This window comes from Lycorma delicatula, chromosome 10 (assembly GCF_047948215.1).
Source record: "Lycorma delicatula isolate Av1 chromosome 10, ASM4794821v1, whole genome shotgun sequence".
Lineage (NCBI taxonomy): Eukaryota > Metazoa > Arthropoda > Insecta > Hemiptera > Fulgoridae > Lycorma > Lycorma delicatula.
In genome coordinates, this window is record NC_134464.1 from 50,756,334 (window position 1) to 50,777,074 (window position 20,741).

Here is a 20,741-nt window from a genome sequence, read left to right on the forward strand (position 1 = left end):
GAAAACATTTCCTATCATTGAATTTGTTTTTTGTTGAAATAATTAAATGGCTCTTTGCGTCAATAATTTTAATAATATAATGAGTGCACTGTTTAACCAAATATCTGTAATCATAAATGAACTAATTTTATCTTCGCTTTTTTATTTTGTCCCTAATTTATATTTTAATCATTATCCTGTTTAAAATTAATTAATGCATTTTAAAATGTTTCTTTTATTTAATTAACGTTTATAAAAAGATTTTTAAAACTAGTTTTTAAATTTTATTTAAAATGAAAAACACATCGTAAAATTCCATTTATTTACTGTTTTAAATTAAATAATTTTGTATTTTTTAAAAAAATGTAAATAATGTAATTTGTTTCATGAACATGACACCTTTATTATTAAAATGTAGTATTTATTTCTAACGAATATTAACGATGTTAAGCGAAAGCTGCCAATTATCGTAGTTTTCATCGCGCACAGTTTTAATGACTGGAAGCTATTTTATGTTTTACATTATTATCAGAATTTAAAATGGTATTAACACTTATAATGAAACTGAATAGTTCTACTATATATCAGGTCTATTATTACATATTTAAAAACCAAATTAGTGTAATTTTAATCCTTGGTAAATAATTATGTCATCCACTAATATAGTATTTTAACAAAATTATTAATAAATAAATAGCTTAGTAAACAAATAATCACCGCAGACATTTACAGTAGGAAAAATCTCTCCAATATTGCGAAATTAAGATATTGTATATGACATATAAGATAATCATATATGACATGAAACATTACACCTAACCAACATCGAAAAATTGGAAAGAATCGAAAGAAACACACTAAGGAAAATTCGAGGTTCAATTTAACAGAGAAATGATACGGACTGAAATCTAACCAGAAGATCTACCGAAATCAAGAAGATCTAGAAACAGCGATAAGAAAAAGAAGGTTACTTTCTTGGGGCGTATGATCATGGTGGATTCTAACAAATTAAATAAACAAATCTTTGAAAAGATATGAAACATGAAAAGGAAATCAAATTACCTGAAACAGATAGAAGAGGACTTCCGAAAGATAGGCTTGAAAGAAGAGGATTGTTGCAAAAATTGTTGATAACTTTCAAAAAAATAATTTACAATATTAAAGTTTTCGTGGCAGAAAAAAGGATAAGAAGTAAAAGGACAAATGAGAAAAAACGAAGCAATGCCGAAAAATTAGAAATGAATGGAAGAAAAAAAAAGAACCTAGAAAGAAGTGATATTTTTATGGTCCTAAGTTGACCTTAGTCCCCAGGTTGTGATATATGGTAACAGGTTTCACGCTTATTTTTCTTAACATCATCTTAGCTACAGTTTTCATTGGTACGGAGACTATTTAAAGATTTGAAAATTGTTATTGGTTTTCAACACTTTCTGGTGGTTATATGATTACTTAAAAGTCAAATTATTGAGTCAAATATTGAAACCTATTCATTTCAATGCAACTACATAATCATAAAATTTGATCATATTTATTTATTCACTTCGGAAACTAATACAGGTAGAGCAAAATTATATCCAGTCTTTTTTTGATAGAATGAAAAATAAATTTTTTAAGGTGTGAAAAATCGCATGCCTAACCGGAATTCGAATCCTGGATGAAACGGAGAGATAGTATTTGTCCGTCAAGGAAGTTGGCTGTTAAATTTACCAATTTATCAGCCAGCCAATCAACTTATCCAATTTAATCAACAAATTTATCAGCCAATTTTTAGCCATTATTGGCTGATAATGGTAAATTTTCGTATATATTCCTGTAGTAGTAAGACATTTAAATATACTCGAAAATTATAATTATGTCTTGAGGGTTTTTTAATTTTTGTTTATTTTTTAACTACGAACTATTCTGCATATTTTAAAGGATGAACTTTCAATATAACAAAATTCAAATATCTTAAAATATTCTTTCATAAATATTCCGATTGGCGGCCTTCTCTATTAATCAAGACTGCTGTATCTCTGTCATAAGAAGAACACAAATCCGGTTAATCTATAAGAAACATTTTATATTATTATAAGTAGCGTGTATCCTGATGCTATAGTTTATTATGTCGGATCTAAAAATATTAATACTATTGGCTGTGCTTTTGTGGTTAGCAACAGAACATACATATTTGGCTTACCCAGCATCGTCAATAATTTCGTTGTGGAGCTGTATGCTATTAATAAGGTCTTAAATATAATTAGCCCAACATATCGACACGTACTTGTCAGTTCAGATTCCATGAATGCCTTACAGGCGATTTGTGACATGTACAACAGATATCCCATTGTATGTGAGATTCAGTGTGTTATTTCTCAAATATAATACATCTGTGAGCTTCTGCTAGATCCCTAGCCGTATTGGAATTTCAGGCAATGAGCCCGTGATAGTGTAACAAAAGAAGCTTGTTTCCAACCTCATTGTTTATAACGATCTTATCTGTTTTTTGAAGAGGGTGGTTCTTGATGAATGGCAGAGTGATTGGAATTCTACCATCAACAATAAATTTCGTCTAGTTAAGAACAATGTATTACCGTGAAGCTCTTCATACAGGAATAACAGTCGAGAGGAGGTTAATATTTGCCGTTAGCGAATAGGGTAAACAAGGTTCATTCATGGATATCTGATGACTGAAACAGGTCCACTTGTTCGAGCAAGCTGCAACTGCCAACTAACTGTACACCACACCCTTGTGTATTGTCTGTTATGCGGTATTGAGTTGCTAGTTTAAATTAGGGGTTGACATACGAAATATGCTAGAGAATAATAAAATGATGCTGTTGATCATGATTTATTTAATAAAATGATCTAAGATTTCTTAGGGCCGTCCGGTTACACGCGGTTATTTGAATTTCCTGTACTATGTTTCATCTGTTTATATCAATTTTTATTTTTTTAAATATAAATATCGTGCCTGGCGCTGATAACGACAACTCGTTGTGTGTCCAGGAAATAAATTTTAAATACCAAAATAAAAATATTTCTATAATTATTGAAATTTGAGCCTCACAAAAATTGAAGAAAAAAAAATTAATGGGCAAGTGATTGTTTGGAATATAGTACCCACCTCGAAATTTTCTTTATTTATAATACTAGGGTCTTATATATTCTTACTGCATTCTTTTTTACTGCTGAAAAAGTATAAAAACAATTTTACATAGTCTCTACTTTACATTAATGTTTTGTGATTTCTTTGTTTGGTTCACAGAATGCTCGAGAAACTGCCGGTGCTCCGGTCGCTTCTCCATGTAAATCGTATACACCATTGGGAGCGCTTTCCAGCATGCAACCTCCGGGTCAACATAGACCGCGTGCTGGACCTCCCTCGCCACTCGGTCGTCGACATAGTTGTACCAGTGCTTTTAGTGCTCCACCAACTCAACAGGATCCAGCTTATGTTCATGGTAAGTTTTTTTAATTTTTTTTATTTGATATATTAATCTGTGAATTTATTATTCAGAAATTAATGAATTACAATATAACTCCTTTTATGTTATATAAAATGAACTGACTTTTCTTCAGATAATCGGAAACTACGGTAATGCGTTTGTCATTTGAAATTTAAATCTTGAAAACCATGATTTATATCTCCACTTTGTTTATTCTTCTGTTAGTTGTTCCTCGCTAACAGCTTTAATAAGGTATTGTTTTCGTTGTCGTTGTTTAGTGTAGCTCTTTTTTGTTACTGTCGTAAAACTTAAGGATTTTTATTTAAAAAAAATAGTGGTACGATTTATCTCACTACTACAGTGCGGGCGAAAAAGTCCCTTACTAACTGTACCATGGTACTAACTGTACCATGTTAATAGCATGGTACAGTTAGGTATATAGATAAACATTATTATGAATACAAAAAACAGTACCTTTCCACATTTATATCCGATTAACAATAACATTTATTATGAATAACATTGTTACAAATGTTCATTTATTGGTTTGGAAACAGTTCATTTAGCCATTTGCGAACTCTCACAGCAAAATGGGGTGGAACTCCGTCTTGTTGAAATGTAACGATGTCAGCTATTCCTCTTGCCGTTAATTTTGGAAGCAACCACTTGTTAATCATGTGAAGATAGCTGTGCTTATTCACAGAACCATGAAAGAAATATGGTCCAAGCAGATGATCTGCCGTTATCCCTGCCAAAATCATAACAGGCGGCGGATTGCACTCGATTTCCTCATAAAATTACGAATTGTCTTTTGCCTAAAAAAAGACGCTACGATTTCGTGAGCTACGATAAATTGCACACTTGTCAGAGAACATAACGTTTTTTTTTATCATTTGCTTCTGGGAAGCGTGAATCCACATAGAAGCCATCAAACGCTCCTCAACAGTGAAAACACTTGTTTCCACCGTGGTTTAACTTGAGAATGTCAAGTCCTTTCCATAACAGAAGTGAAATCCACAGGATTCAGCATATATAAACAGAAATAATAAATAGTCAATCTGCTCAACAATAGCAAAAGATTTACCGTTCTTTATATTGTTTTGTATTCATAACACTGTTTATCTACTTGTCTAACTGTACTATGCTATTAACATGTAAGGGACTTTTCGCCCACGCTGTTTACAAAGAGACAACATCTTTCTTTTGTACCCGATAACCGCAAAAATTACTGAACTAACCATTACTAAATTTTAACTTTAACTTTCTGACTTGATGACCTCAGGAATGTTTACCACAATTAAAAAACCTCACAATCTCAGTATTACATAAATTTAAAAAAAAAACAACAACATATAATTAAATAAATAACTTAGAACTTTTTTTGGTAAATTCTAAAGTCGTAAATTGTTATTTATAATAATCCTTTTAAGCATGGCCTGATGATATAATTATATAATTAAAGTTAATACACAAAAAACCGCTTCCCAACAATTGAAATCAAAGCTTTCAAGCGCTTTCGGGATTAAATTCATCTTCAGGAATTCTCATATTCGTCCTATTTGTAGTAGTAATTAAAACTTCTCATGTAAATTATAAAAAATTGCTTAAAACATAACAACGTCAACGTCCTGTCAATTTGGTGGTCTCAACTGTTGTCTGTTGATTTTTAGTTAAAGTTAAAATTTAGTAATGGTTAGTTCAGTAATTTTTGCGGTTATCGGGTACAAAAGAAAGATGTTGTCTCTTTGTAAACAGCGTGGGCGAAAAGTCCCTTACATGTTAATAGCATAGTACAGTTAGACAAGTAGATAAACAGTGTTATGAATACAAAACAATATAAAGAACGGTAAATTTTTTACTATTGTTGAGCAGATTGACTATTTATTATTTCTGTTTATTTAAGCTGAATCCTGTGGATTTCACTTCTGTTATGGAAAGGACTTGACATTCTCAAGTTAAACCACGGTGGAAACAAGTGTTTTCACTGTTGAGGAGCGTTTGATGGCTTCTATGTGGATTCACGCTTCCCAGAAGCAAATGATCAAAAAGACGTCATGTTCTCTGACAAGTGTGCGATTTATCGTAGCTCACGAAATCGTACAGTCTTTTTTTAGGCAAAAGACAATTCGCACTTTTATGATGAAATCGAGTGCAATCCGGCGCCAATATTCGTACTATAACAAATAGGACGAAAATGAGAGTTCCTGAAGATGTAATTTAATCCCGAAAGCGCTTGAACGCTTCGAATTCAATTTTTGGTAAGCGTTTTCTTTGTATATTAACTTTTAATTGTAATTGTCTGCATCGATTGTTTTTTATATCAATATCGAAAGTTATGTGATTTACAAAACTTAATATCGTTGAATATCGTCGGATGAACTCATCTTCATGTAATCAAAGTAGTACTGTGTTGATTTTTATATACTGAACTAAGAAGTTCCATCAGGGTATGCTATACACATAATTGGTATATATTCGATTTTAAATTTGATGTATTAATATTTTGATTACAATGAAGTCGTCGAGGTCAAGACTGGAAGAACTTCTAAGATTACTAAAGTTATGATAGCAAATAACGTGAATCTACGCCTGAGCATTCTCAGAGACTTGAAGTGCAACTTTTATTCTCGACTCAACAAAATCGTGTACATCCTTCAAAAAATATGTTAGGTTTCAAATCTGCTTTTGATTATCACGCTGAAATCGAGTGTGTGAATTTGATTGATATTCAAGTAGATTATAAAATTGAAATGTGTTACCATTGCAGTGCCAAAACATGGAATGATGATACTACTGGTCTTTGCCGTGCTAAAAGCAAATTAATTGTTGAACAGCTTCAATATCCTCCCGATTTCATTAAAAATTTGATTTTGGGTACACATTTTATTTTATCCGGTAAGTTTTGAATAGCGATAACTCTGAGATAAACAGCACCCACATAATTACTAAAAAAACTGTTTTCAATTTTTGAAGCTCTTTATGTTCGTCGAGGTGGTAAAGCCTCGACCAAGAATGTTAATTTTTTATCCTACAAGTTTTTTTTTATATTAACAACATACTGAAAACAATAAACTTATTGAATAATTAAAATATATTTTAAATCAGTGCGTTCTTGGAAAACGTTAAAATTTAAAATTAATGAGATGAAACTCATTCTTCGAATTGTCGTGGACTTAGTACGTGATCTGCATACAAAAATGGGCTAAAACTTTGGTATTCTACAATAGTAATGGTGTACATAACATACCGCTTACTCCGAATTTTAAATTTTATGACGAAAGAAAACGTTTTTAAAATAATTTTAAAAACGTATCTGGTTTTTAAAATTATCTATCAGATTATGTAACGGTATTTATTAAATTTATAAATAAATATATTTTAAATTATTGACTAAATATCAGTTTGTTAATAAATTAATTTATATTTACATTGCAAACATAAACGATATTTATTTTTATAATGCACATTAATTTGAAAAAAGAGACATTTTTCGGTTACTGAGAAAGAAATAACAGTGGTACGTTATAAAAACATATCTCTCGCTAACATCAAGGAAAATTTAATTCTATACGTATTGGGTTACAATCTGTGCACAGCCTGATGTTTTTAATTTGTAATAGTAGTTATAATGTAACTACTGCTGTATAAGCAATGGAAATATTTATATTATAAAAACAATTCATTGTTTTACTTTGTATACCACTCACGAGTCTCAGTGTAAATTTATATTTTTGTTTAATTATACTCGTATATTAATTTTCTATTCTAATTTCCGGTATTTACTTTTGGTTTTCGGGCCCGCAAATCCAAATCTTTACACATCTTACATTTTGTAGAACTTTTATGACGAAATAGAATGTTTGTTACACTTTACTTTTGTTTAATAAAACTCATTTTTTATTTGTTTGATTCAAGTGGGTTATATTTCAAAATTAAAAGAATCCCTTTCGGCACGCTGGAAGGCGGAGGTAGATTTCACCAGTGCTTAGTAAGGGATAAAAATGTTTTCCACTTTAAAATTAAGAGAAACTTCATATTTACTTAATACGACAATGTTTGGTTGCATATGAAAAAAGTTTCAAATGTTTAGCATACGACAAACTCCATCTTACAATTCCAGCAACGTTTTGGTTATCCGTTGCCGTAAGGGTTGGTCATATCAATTGTTTTTCAGAAAAAAAGTGTTAGGTAATGTTTAGAGGACTAACGACCACTTTAAACCGATTCGATACTATGCCTATTAAAGGAGGTATTCTTTTTTGTCTTCGGAACCCCATTTTTTCCACTCCCTTCGCCAATGATTGGTGATATCAAAAATTTTTACTTACATAAATTTCAGGCTTTTATCCAAAAAAATAGTAGGAACTTTATAAACGAATTCGATATTTTTCTTAATAAGAAGGTTATATCAATATTTTGTTTTTCGGAAAAGCTCCAAGACCCGATTTTGGCCTTTAACGAATTCGACCGAGATTTTGGGACGAGTTATTTTAAGGAGCAATTTGAGAGTGATTGGCACAAAATTACAGCAGTTATCGTGTCCACAAGAAAGTGAAATATATATATAAACTTTTGAGGTGACTGTAATTTTGGGGTCTGGGTGATGTGAAACGCGAAGATATGTCAAAATTTTCCGGAAGTCGAATCATGGTAGCTTACAATAGGTAGGTTTCTTATGAAATCTACCTAAAAGAATCGTACATCTTACTTTCATGGTTTTATTAGAGGATTTATGTGTTAAAAAACAACTTTTAAAATAAGGTTTTGAAATAAAAAAATATACATGTAATATTTGGTGCTTGATATGTAGAAATACACGTTTTAAGTGATTTACAAAGCGAAATTCAATCTTTGTTGTTATTATTATCAAATGTGACAAAAAAAATATTGCTGATCTATATTATCGTGTCCCATTTAATTTATTTTTTTATTACATCCACCTTGATCCGGGACCAGCTTTGATAAAAAGAAGGTTCCCCAAGGAAGAGTTGTTTCCTAAGGAAGATTCAGGACGATTTCCTCACTACTGAACTTCCACCATTTTTGCCTAGATAATCTTATCTAACATTGTGGACACCGCGTATCATGATCGTTCGGTCTCCCACGTAATCCAATTATATTCCTTGGGGTAAGCACTCCGAATTCTCTTCAGCATACATCCCTATGCTGCAAGAAACGATAAAAAAAGAAAACCTTTTGTTCGGTATCCTGCAATAATCACAATCCACGGAGGGTATCCGCTTCTGCGCTCACAGTAGATGCCGTGAAACACTCGTAACTGGTAAAAAACCAGGTTAGCTTATACTTCTTTTCCTCGTATTGCAGGATAGCCACCTTTGGAGGTCCTGGTTCAATCTGCAGGTCCACATTCACTTCGCTGGCTGATTCCGTTGTCATATTAAATTAAAAAATTATTAAAGTAGTTCTACGGCTTTTAAAAAATTACCATCATACTAAAATGGATACTCCTAATCTAGATTCATGTGATTTCCCGTTTCCTGCCATTTTTATTTATCAACATTTTCGTTTTTTTTAATGTCATTTTATTTTGAATAAGGTAGAAGGGGGGGTTATAGAGAAGAAATTGCTTATACTTTCTGTTGATAGTTTTTCTTTTTGTTAAAACAATTCAGGTGGAGATAACCGAAAATGTTTAATATTTATTGAATTAGCTTTTTGATTTTAGATTTTTTCTTAGCTTTTTCATCTGACTTTAATTAACTACATAATTTAGTTTTTAATAAACCCATTTTTTTTTATATATATATCGTTGAAGGATAAAAGAAATATATTCATTTTTAATCTGTTTTAAAAATATTAATGTCGGAAGTCTACATGTGAAATTAAACAAAAGAATGTTTATAAAGATATAAAATATAACTGTGATATTTTCAATTCTCTTTTTTTTTGTGTAAAATCAATTAAAATTCAATTTAATTTTTTCATACTCTGATTACAGCGTCAAATACATGTGCAGCAGTTAGTGAAATGTAACATTTTAGATTCATCTGAAGCCCACCCGCGGTTCTTGCCGAGATATTACTTTTTTTTTGTTAATTTTCGGAATATATCGTTCGAGTCACTCTCTCTTCCTTTTTTTTAATATATATATTAATTATTTATATTTCTTATCCCTGAATGTATGTGTTGTTTTGTTCTTAATATAGTAATGGTAGAAATAACAAAATAAAACATTAAATTAACCTGTTTAAAGTTGTAGCTTACAATTATTCTTTTAATATATAAAAAAAAAGCTAATATTGCATTGCGTTTTGATATCGTTCTTTAATGTAAGCTAGCATAAACAGTATATATCTTCGTACCCTTCAACTTACAGTTCTCTCATCCATACCTTGATTTTGTCTTTCATTTTTTTTACATTTCCTTGTTATTTTTGTTTTATTTTTCCCTCTAAAGCAAATCTAAACCAAAATGAAATCCAATTTCTTTTTTACCATTTCCAATATTTTTTTTTCTTCACTTAATTTCTCCAGAATTATATCGTTCCTTTATCTCCGTAATAATTACAAATAAAATCGTTTAAAATTTCTTATTATGAAGTTAATTTTAATATATTTAAAAATTTAATAACATAAGATAAAGAATATAAGAATTGAATATTTTTTTCATAATAACCAGAGTTTTTAGAGAATGGTTATTTGAAGTAAACATTACGCAAATAAATACATAAAATTGGAAAAAAACTAAAAAAATCTATTGGCTATCAAGCCTTTGCTTGGATGATTTAGCTGTAATAGATTTAAACTTCGAGGACGCTAAAATGAGATTAGAACTCTCAAGGAAACAGCAGAAAAAGTAGTTTTACAAATTCCATTTGAAAAAAAAAAAGAATTTATATCCAATGATTCAAAAATTCACCAGAAGTACTAAAAACTTGTTACAAAAAACATTTAAAAAAAGAACTGATAACTTTAAATACCTTGGAAAAAACATCAGTTTCAGGATTGAAAAAAAAAGGCAGTTAAGATAAGAGCAGATAAATTGAAAAAAGTTTTTTATGAAAGTTAGGAGTTTATACAACGAAAATGTTTATCTATAAAGTTAAATTAAAACATTATAAACCAGTAGTAAAATCAGAAAATTTTTATGAATGAAAAAGATTAATTTTAATGGGATGTAAAGGTACAATAGAATATTTAAAAAGGAAAATAATAAGAATTTTAAGTAGAATATTGGGTCAAATCATTAAAGAAGGGTATTATGGGGTAAGATCAAACTATGAACTGTACAACTTTTATCTAAAAATAAAAAATTAAGTTAGAAAAAGAAGATTTACTCATTATGATCACCTTCAGAGAATGGATGAAGAAAAATTTAACTTATAAAAAAAAAATATATGTAACTTTTGAAAGTAAGAAAACTGACCAAGATAAAGGTTGGGGTGGGACAAATTAGAAAAGATATAAAAAAGAAAAAAAAAACGGGAATTAATTAAGAGTTAATATTTAACAAAGATAATATCAGAAAGAAAATTAAAGAATTTAAAGGTTTCTAAAAAGAAAATCCCCAGAGAAGATCTCACGGGAATAAATGGTTAGAAGAAAGGAAAAAGGTTTTCTTCGAACATATGAGAGAACACTGGAGAAATATTAAAGAGAACAGAAACAAAAAAAAAAATACAAATAAAAACGAAAAAAGCGTTTCTTTTTATGTCATGATTATCACCCCTAAGGTACACATTTCTTTAAATAATGTATTTATTAATATTTTAAAACTATATTATTTGTAGATGTCTTTTTAAATAATTTTCAACTGAAAATTTATTTAAAATAAATAAAATTTAAAAAACCGTAAGGGAAATCTTTTTACATGTAGAAAACAAAACGTAAGTTAATGAAGATAATATCTTTTTTTCTTTTTTTTGTCTTCAGTCATTTGACTGGTTTGATGCAGCTCTCCAAGATTCCCTATCTAGTGCTAGTCGTTTCATTTCAGTATACCCTCTACATCCTACATCCCCAACAATTTGTTTTACATACTCCAAACGTGGCCTGCCTACACAATTTTTCCCTTCTACCTGTCCTTCCAATATTAAAGCGACTATTCCAGGATGCCTTAGTATGTGGCCTATAGGCCTGTCTATTCTTTTAACTATATTTTTCTAAATGCTTCTTTCTTCATCTATTTGCCGCAATACCTCTTCATTTGTCACTTTATCCACCCATCTGATTTTTAACATTCTCCTATAGCACCACATTTCAAAAGCTTCTAATCTTTTCTTCTCAGATACTCCGATTGTCCAAGTTTCACTTCCATATAAAGCGACACTCCAAACATACACTTTCAAAAATCTTTTCCTGACATTTAAATTAATTTTTGATGTAAACAAATTATATTTCTTACTGAAGGCTCGTTTAGCTTGTGCTATTCGGCATTTTATATCGCTCCTGCTTCGTCCATCTTTAGTAATTCTACCTCCCATATAACAAAATTCTTCTACCTCCATAATCAATATCTTATATCATTCAAATAACTTAGTAAACATGTAAGAAAGAAAAATTTGATATAAAATGCTACAATTTCTTTGGAGACCAGAAAATTTGTACATATTGGAAGTAATTTTTTACAAAATGCTATGTATATTAAATTCTGTAATCGTAAAGGTTGTAGGAGATTTGATATGAGTCACAAGACACTGTATTCTTTAATAATGACAAATATCGTATGCTAGGTTTTTTTTAAGTGAATAACAATTGTACGAGTATATATACGGTTGCTGTCTACGCTGAACTATGTGTACATATTCTGTTGCATTGCTTACCAGCAAGCTAATTCCACCAAAATGCTAGTGATATTCAGCTCTTCAAATGATATTTATTCTATTTACCATATGTATTGGCTGTATATTTATTATCATCATTACTCTTAGAGACAGTAGATATAAATGTTTTTTCTAGAGAAGTAATGTGTTATATACACCTTTTTTAATTCAGCAGAGGATTTTGATGATGATTTTGGATGTAAATGCCAACAATGGTAACTGTATTCGACGTTATTTTTATTAGCTGTTTTGTTTTTTAATTAATTTTGATAATTAGATTTTTTAATAGGTAACGTTTTTTACTTGCTTGTTTGAAGTAAAGGAAGTATTGTAATCACGAAAAATTTCGGTTTTCAGATTTCATCAGAAATATCCATTTCAGCTATCCCTTAATCCATTTTGACTAGTTTTGGCGTGACGTCTGTTCGTACGTACGTATGTATCTCGCATACCTCAAAAACGATTAACCGTAGAATGTTGAAATTTTGTATTTATGACTGTTGTAACATCTAATTATGCACCTCCACTTTTGATTGCAATCGACTGAACCAAAAGTGCCCAAAATCCAAAAGGTTTGGATTACGGACTTTTTCTTTACACCAATAATAAGTCCTCATTGAGAGCTTTTCAACGATATATCATACGCGATACGTATTTTCATTGGTTTCAGAGTTACAGGCAAATAATATTTTTATTAATGAAATATTTGGATCTTAGGGAAAAGCACATCGGTTCGAATCAGACTTCATCTTCTTTTTTTTAAACACTTTTTTTAATTTCAATTTTTTTTTTTGTTCTGTCAATTGACTGGTTTGATGCAGCTCTCCAAGATTCCCTATCTATTGGTAGTCGTTTCATTTCCCTACATACCCCCTACATCCTACATCCCTAACAATTTGTTTTACATATTCCAAACGTGGCCTGCCTACACAATTTTTTCCTTCTACCTGTCCGTCCAATATTAAAGCCACTATTCCAAAATGCCTTAATATGTGGCCTATAAGTCTGTCTCTTCTTTTAGTTATATTTTCCAAATGCTTCTTTCTTCATCTATAGCCGCAACACCTCTTCATTTGTCACCCATCTGATTTTTAACATTCTCCTATAGCACCACATTTCAAAAGCTTTTAATCTTTTCTTCTCAGATACTTCAATATATTGATTTATTAATAATTAACCCCTCATTGTGAAAAAACCTTTACAGTGAATAATAATTCAATAATAATAATAATAATAATAAAAATTAATAATTAACCGAAGTTATTAATGAAATAGAATTTTATGTACTTTTCATTTTAATTCAAAAATTTCTACAGAGATCAATAATTAATAATAAATCATATACTAATTTTAAAAAAAGAGTTATAAAATGTATATATGTGAAGTCGATTTCGAACCGATATCTGCATGGTTACGGATCCGACACGTTTTCACTTAACACCACATTTCTACCTTTTTTTTTTTTTTTTTTTTTTTTTTTTTTTTAACTTTCGGGACCACCGTTTGGTATCGATTCACAGGATGATATGAATGATTTATAGTGGTGTGAAAATTCCATGCCTGACCGGGATTCGAATCCGGGACCTCTGGATGAAAGGCCGAGACACTACCACTCGCACCATGGAGGATGGCACCACATAAATACTTGAGCGACGTGAAAAAAAAAATTTATATAAACTAATATAAAATCCTGATACCGCAAAAAAATGTGAAGCAATAATGTGGTGTCCACCACAATGCAATTGGGTAACTGTCCACTTTATTAAAGAATTGGAGGGAGGATCCTACCTCATTTTCAAATGAATTAAGTTTAGTGCCGAAAAAATGTGTATATGTAATTACAAGGAAGTACAAGGAAGTCATGTGATGTCCACATCAGATTTTTTTTTTATTTGATAATTTTTAATTTTTAGGATAATATTCCCTGAACCTTTCCAGTTTTTCGGATATCCATCTTGATTTTGTAGGATACTTTTTTGAATTTATTTATAATAGATATTTACCATATAAAATATCATAGTTTCAGTAATGTTTTTTCTCCTTTTAGTTGCCATGTTGAAAAATATGGCGAAAAAAAATCGTTGAAAAGTTTTTAAGTTTCTTTAGAAAAGATGTACTAGAAGAAAGGTTAAATTTTTTCTCAACATCTGGAGAGTTTTTTATTTTATACCAAACATCTATTTATATTTGAAATGTGTGTTTTTTTGTTACATTACTACGTAAGTGTGCATGTGTGAAGTTATAGTAGTGAATCGCGTGTACTGTTAGTAGTAGGTGTTGTATTGAATAGATCGTATATCAAATTGTAGTGAGAAAAATTTATCTATTTGGAATAAGACACTTTCTTTTTTCATATTTTCTTTTTTGATTTTTTCTCGCTTATTTTTCTAGTAGATTTTGTTGGTTGTTGTTTTTATAAGAGTTTCCATTACGACTTTTCCCTTTTTTTCTTGGTTTATTGTTCTTTAACACGGAAGGATGATTTCAAGTTGAAAAGGTTAGGATAAGCTTTTTTGTTACTACAAATTAATCTACATTACTTAGAATTCTGTATCTTCTCTCTAACTTAAGCCTATTATTATTGTTTATTCATTTTTAGTCTTTTACCGGTTTTACATTATTATTTCTTATATTTTTTCTTAATTTTGTTAATTACTCTTTATTTTTGTTTTTTTATTTACTTATTATTATAATTTCTATTGTGTTCTTTATTTACTGCTTTAGAATGTTTTGGTTGTAACCTTGCAATTAGGCCTTTCTTTCTTTTTGTAATATTTTTATCTAATAAACTGATGTTTCCTTTCTTTGATCAAATTTAGTATAACCAGTAAATTAATCATCAAGATATACTAGGTACATACCTAGAACATTGGAATTCATTTAAACCCAACCGAGGTTTTAACCAAGGCGGAAAATTATTGTACATCATTTTTGGTCCTCCGGCCGCGGATATAATCCACAATTTTCTTAACATCTGGCACCGTTGGTATTATACAATTTATATAAAAATAGAGTATCCACGTGCCAACAATTGTGTATATTGGCTATCCAAGCGCTTTCGTATTATACCTCCATCATCAGGAATTACTGATTAATTATGTATTTTGTTGTTGTACATATAAATTTTTATAAATGCGAATTAAAATGAAAATAAAATTAAAATTATTATGTTCATAACAGTTGATTGTCAATGGTTAAAATAAGTCAACGTTAAAAGAAAACGTCTCATCAGTAAAATGTTTACAATTGTTATGAATCAGTTAGCCAACGTAATAATTAATAATTATTGTATAATTTTCTTGGATAAATTATCATTATCAAATCTGATTTGGTATATTATTATTCACATATATATAAAATGTCTCCAATATTCTAGGTTTATGAATGTTATTAGTGTATATTTGACGATTTTTAAAATAATCAGTAATCCCTGATGATGGAAGAATAATCCGAAAGCGCTTGGATAGTCAATACTCACAATTGTTGGTAAGTGGATACTCTGTTTTTATATAAATAATCAACAACCTGGAATAGAATTTGAAAATTTTCAAGAATTTTAATGTTCAATAAATTACTACAACAAAAGGACTCCCAACGAATATATCTACATCATTTACGTAACATCTTTCTTAATATATTATTGCATTTAATGTACATTGTCTCATCATTTATGTAATAATATTTTATTCATTTCATGTTTAATTTATTTTGTTAATAATTCACATTGTTATTTTTAATTATTGCTATTATTATGGATAGGAACAATTAATTAGACAAAGAGGTTTAGTAAAGGCTGCCTAGATGATGAGGCAGTGGGACTCCCTTATCTTTTCACGAAAAAAACCGAGGCCCGGTATGAGTGTCCTACACAGAGTGTTCTCACTAGAAGCATTGGTGTCAAGACCGAGGCCCGGCTTCTGGGCTGGGGTCCACGAACGACATACTCAGGCTTGGATACTCCGCCCTAGGGGTTAGAGGCAGGCAATGAAAAGATCTAACTGGTGGGCTGACCTGTATGACTAGACTTATGGCCGGCGGACAGGAAGGCCCGTTTGAGTAGACAACCCCCTGAGCTGTGCTTTGCTTTGTTGTGGATCCGGCCCGGGGGTAGAGTGTCAAAAAAAAAACTAGGATTGGCACATTTACTCACAATTGCGGTCCTTCACAAGGTGGTATTCCCACCTTAGAAATTAAAATAAGGAATCTTCTTGAATTGAAAGACAAATACTCGTATGATTCTATTAAATCGGAAATTGAACATTTTAATGAAATTTTAACTTCGGATCGTATACAATTCGAAGAAGAATTGTGTATTTTAGAGTCCAAATTGCAACATTTATTAAATAATAGTCAAAAATCATCTGTGGTCTTCCAGCATTGTGGATATAATCTGCAATTTTGAAGAATCATCATCTTTGGTCTTCCAGTCTAGTACCGAACATCAGAGACTCAACATGTATTTCACAGTCATGTATATTTAATTAATTTATAACATTGTTACCTACATGAAGTTTGAATATTATAATAAAAATAATTTGGAATATAATCTAAACAAGAACTTTTATTTCATTTTATTTTAATAAACCAGCGAATAATAAATTATTTAGAATAATCTAAACCCAACCGAGGTATTGAACCAAGGGCGGCAAATTATTCGACATTTTTGGTCGAACAGGAATTCATCGGTAGTTAGGCTTTTTTTAATACTTTTAAGTCCATCTGATCATGATTAAAATATATTTAAGTTTGCTCTAACATTTCATATTAAATTTTGAAACTAAAAGATATCGCTAAATTCATTTAATACTTATAATTTTTTTTGTTTTAGGGAAATAGTGGATGTGAGAGATTTCTAATCTATAAATGGTTGAAATTTAAACATGTTATTAAAAAAAGTCTGATGTGGACACACATATATTCCTTGTACGCCTGTTAAATTACATATACAAATTTTTAAAAGTACATAAAATTTTATTTCATTAATAACTTCTGATATTTTTTCATTGTTTTTTTTTTTTATTGTTATTATTGAATTATTATTATTTATCGTAAAAATTTATTTACAATCAGAGGTTAATAATTATTAATAAATCAAGATATTTAAATAAAAATAAAAAAAGGAGATGAAATCCGATTCGAAACTATGTCTTACTCTTATAAGATCCAAATATTTCATTCATTACAATTTAATTTGGCTATAACTCTCTGGAACCAGTGAAAATAAATATCAGTTATGGTATATCGTTGAAAAGCTCTCAGTGAGGGCTTATTTTTGTAGTTAAGAAAAAGTCCAAAATCTAATTTTTTTGGATTTTGGGCATCTTTGGACTTTTTTGGTTCAGTCAATTGTAATCAAAAGGGGTGGTGCAGAAGTAAATATTACAACAGTTCTAAATCTAAAATTTCAACATCCGTACTTACGTACGTACAGAGGTCATGCCGAAATTAGTCAAAATGGATTCAGGAATGGTCAGAATGGATATTTCCGTTGAAATTTGAAAATCGAAATTTTTCGCGATCACAATAATTCCTTTACTTGTACAAGGAAGTGAACTTAGCATTTTGAACCGTTTGTTTTACACGTGTTTCTTTTTTTTTACAGTAAATTGCGTTTTTACAATAAACTTAAGTTCCATTTTTTCTCAGAGACATTTCAAAATGTCTAGAGACATTTCAAAATGTCTCTAGTTTGATAATGTTAAAATAATTTTTTTTTGGTGGGTCCGGTAAATAAGCGACCATTTTCAGACTTGTTTATTACTTGATCAATACATTCACATATTGACTTATCATAATTCTGTCGATAAATTCATTGCTCTTTCTACTGTTGGACCTAAAAATTTCAAGGTCATTCCAATTATTTTTTTTTTAGATTATATAACTTCAATTGATTGGTTATTCATATTGCAAAGTTTAATAAAAACTCAGCTTTCGCCATTATCTCGTATAGAAAGTTATTTTCAAGTTTTGAGATAAATTCAGTTATAAGTTCAGAAATCATTAAACGTAGTTTATCCTTAATGAATTCGAATAAACTAACTATTATTATTATTATTATTACTATTAATACGTCAGTCATCGTCAATGGAGCTCGGGGCTATATCTTTGTGATTGGAAAATAGTAATCATGCTTACAAATAAAATATCGTACAAATGACAGAATAGACTATGGCAAGTTCTATTTTTTATTAACTGCCGTTTTACCAGCCCAAAATGGAAAGGGCGATAGGCGGATCTGTACGAGATGACAGACTTTGCTGTGTACGGGCATGAGCCGTATTTTAAAGGCACCGGTTTATTTTTACCAGCTTATCAAAAGTAAATTTTTGTTTAGCCATTACAATTCTGTGTTGGATTTTTTTTTTTTTGTTAATAAAAATGAATTTTTTTTATGAGTCTGTTGCCAAATTTATGTTTTATGTAATTTTGTATGAAATTTCTTCCTGTTTGTCCAATGTAGAAGTCTGTATAGTTAAAAAAGTTTAAATATATGTTCATGAAATTTGCTGTTCATAGAAGTAGTCATTTATTTGCTTATCGGATTTAAGTTAGAATGATAATGTTTTATGACCTGTCCTCATTGTTTTACTAAGAATTTTGCAGATATTTTACTTTTTTCTCAATTCTATACGCAAGTAGTGCATTACGAAATATTTTATTTTATATTTCAATGAAATATCATTACTTATTTTTTATTATTTTTTTTTTATTCACTGCTACTTCAATAAGGTGAAAAGTGTATCCCGGATATAGATTGTCTTATACTTAATAGAGAAACATATGTAGTCGTCACTTGTCTCAACATTTCTCTCGTATACGGATTGTTAGCTTGTCTGCTCTATTTCTTCCTTTTCATCTCCTTTCTCCCCCTACGTCTTTCGTCTTTTACCCCTCAAGGGGATCTTTTCCAGTGAAGTAAAAGTAGTAACCCCCGACAAATCCAGACAACTTTCTTCGAATTCTTTTTTTTTGTTTAAGTTAGTACCTTTTTTGCAGTGTTTTCTACTTTTTTATATTGTCATGGCATTATTTTTTTCTTGCTTAAAAGTTGATTTATTCCGATTTTTCTTCATTTTAAGTTGATTTTTAATACTTAAAATTCTCTTTTCTGATCAATACTTTGCGTTTTTCTAATTGTGTGTTGGATTTATTAATTATATACTCTTTAATTGTACTCAAACTGCAGTTACCGTCATATTATTTCAAATATACAGAATGTTTCTAAAATCGTGGGCTGGCTATACTTTTTCGGATTCTACTTGTAAAACTGAATAACAAATATTCTTAGGAAAAATGGCGATTTCTCCTTCATTCTCCCTCTGTGTGACATTTTGTAGTTTTTATATAAAAATTTATATTTCAAGTTCAGATCGCTGAATCACATTAATATTCGGTAAGCGTCTTGCTAATAAAGTCTTAAAATTAGAAAAAAATCTGGAATTACATACCTTTGCAAATTACAAAATGGCGGCCATGTATATCCATAACTAATCCATATACTAATATCCATAAATATTATTTTATCAAAATTTATGTTATTTGCTAAAATATGCCTTTTATTTTGAACAAAATTACATTTTATTTTTTAAAATCGGTTAACAAATAGTCGAGTTGTAGGAGAAAAGTAATGTTATATTTTTATGTCATAATTATTAGGTCTATTATTACGTGAAAATCATTACTTAATTTCATACTAATTTACAGTACTAGAATTAACAATAAATAAAAACAATTAATGCTTAATCGAATTGAACGTAAATTGGAGGACATGAAAACAGACATAAAATTACAACATAAATTTTCTGCCATAACTCAGCTACTTGTCAACCGATTTAAAAAAATAAAATGTCATTTTTTTTCAAAATAAAAGGCTTAATATTTTAGCAAATAACATAAATTTTGATAAAACTAATATTTTTGGATGTATATAACGGATTGAAAAATAAAAATGGCCGCCATTATGTAATTTGCGAAGGTATTTAAGTCCTGATTTTTGATAACTTTAATACCAAGCCGCTTACCAAATATTTTATGTAATTCTTCTCTCCGAACTTGAGATATAAATTTTTGTATAAAAATAACAAAATGGCGGACATTCCAACCCCCGTAGGGGCAGACATCCGGTCTTCCCCTACGATTCCGGGCCACCCCCCGGAATCGGGGGGTGACGATTCTGGTCGCCCCCCCCCCACAGGTTCTAGCCTTGACGGGCTTTAACGAAGGTCGTCTTTTAACCCTGTAACTGATTACATCTCACAGTAATTAGCCAGGCATCGTTGGGATGCCACCGATGTAAATGCCTCGGTAGAAATTTAGATCAGTGTGTTTTGACTCGGCCTTCGTCTTCGTTGTAGGCTTTTTTCGGACATCTTGATTGTCCTACTTTGCCCTCTGAACTAGCTAATCGAGTTCGCGAAAGCACGAACCCCGCGGTTAGTTCTGCATCTTAAATTAGCTATTAGTCAGTAAATGTCTCATAATATTCGACGAAAATTCAGTAAAGGTAAAACATATCAATAGAAAATATTGTTCGCAACAACGGAATTCATACG

At 30.1% G+C, this 20,741-nt stretch overlaps 1 protein-coding gene across 1 annotated transcript in view; it reads left to right on the plus strand.

Moving 5' to 3' along the window:
• LOC142330863 (uncharacterized) overlaps window positions 1–9,401 on the plus strand; it is a 478,952-nt gene extending 469,551 nt beyond the window's left edge. The window contains exons 4-5 of the mRNA XM_075376328.1: window positions 3,227–3,422; window positions 9,367–9,401. Coding sequence (XP_075232443.1) covers window positions 3,227–3,422; window positions 9,367–9,401 — 231 coding nt within the window. The remainder of the gene's footprint in view (window positions 1–3,226; window positions 3,423–9,366) is intronic.
• Window positions 9,402–20,741: the final 11,340 nt, after the last annotated feature.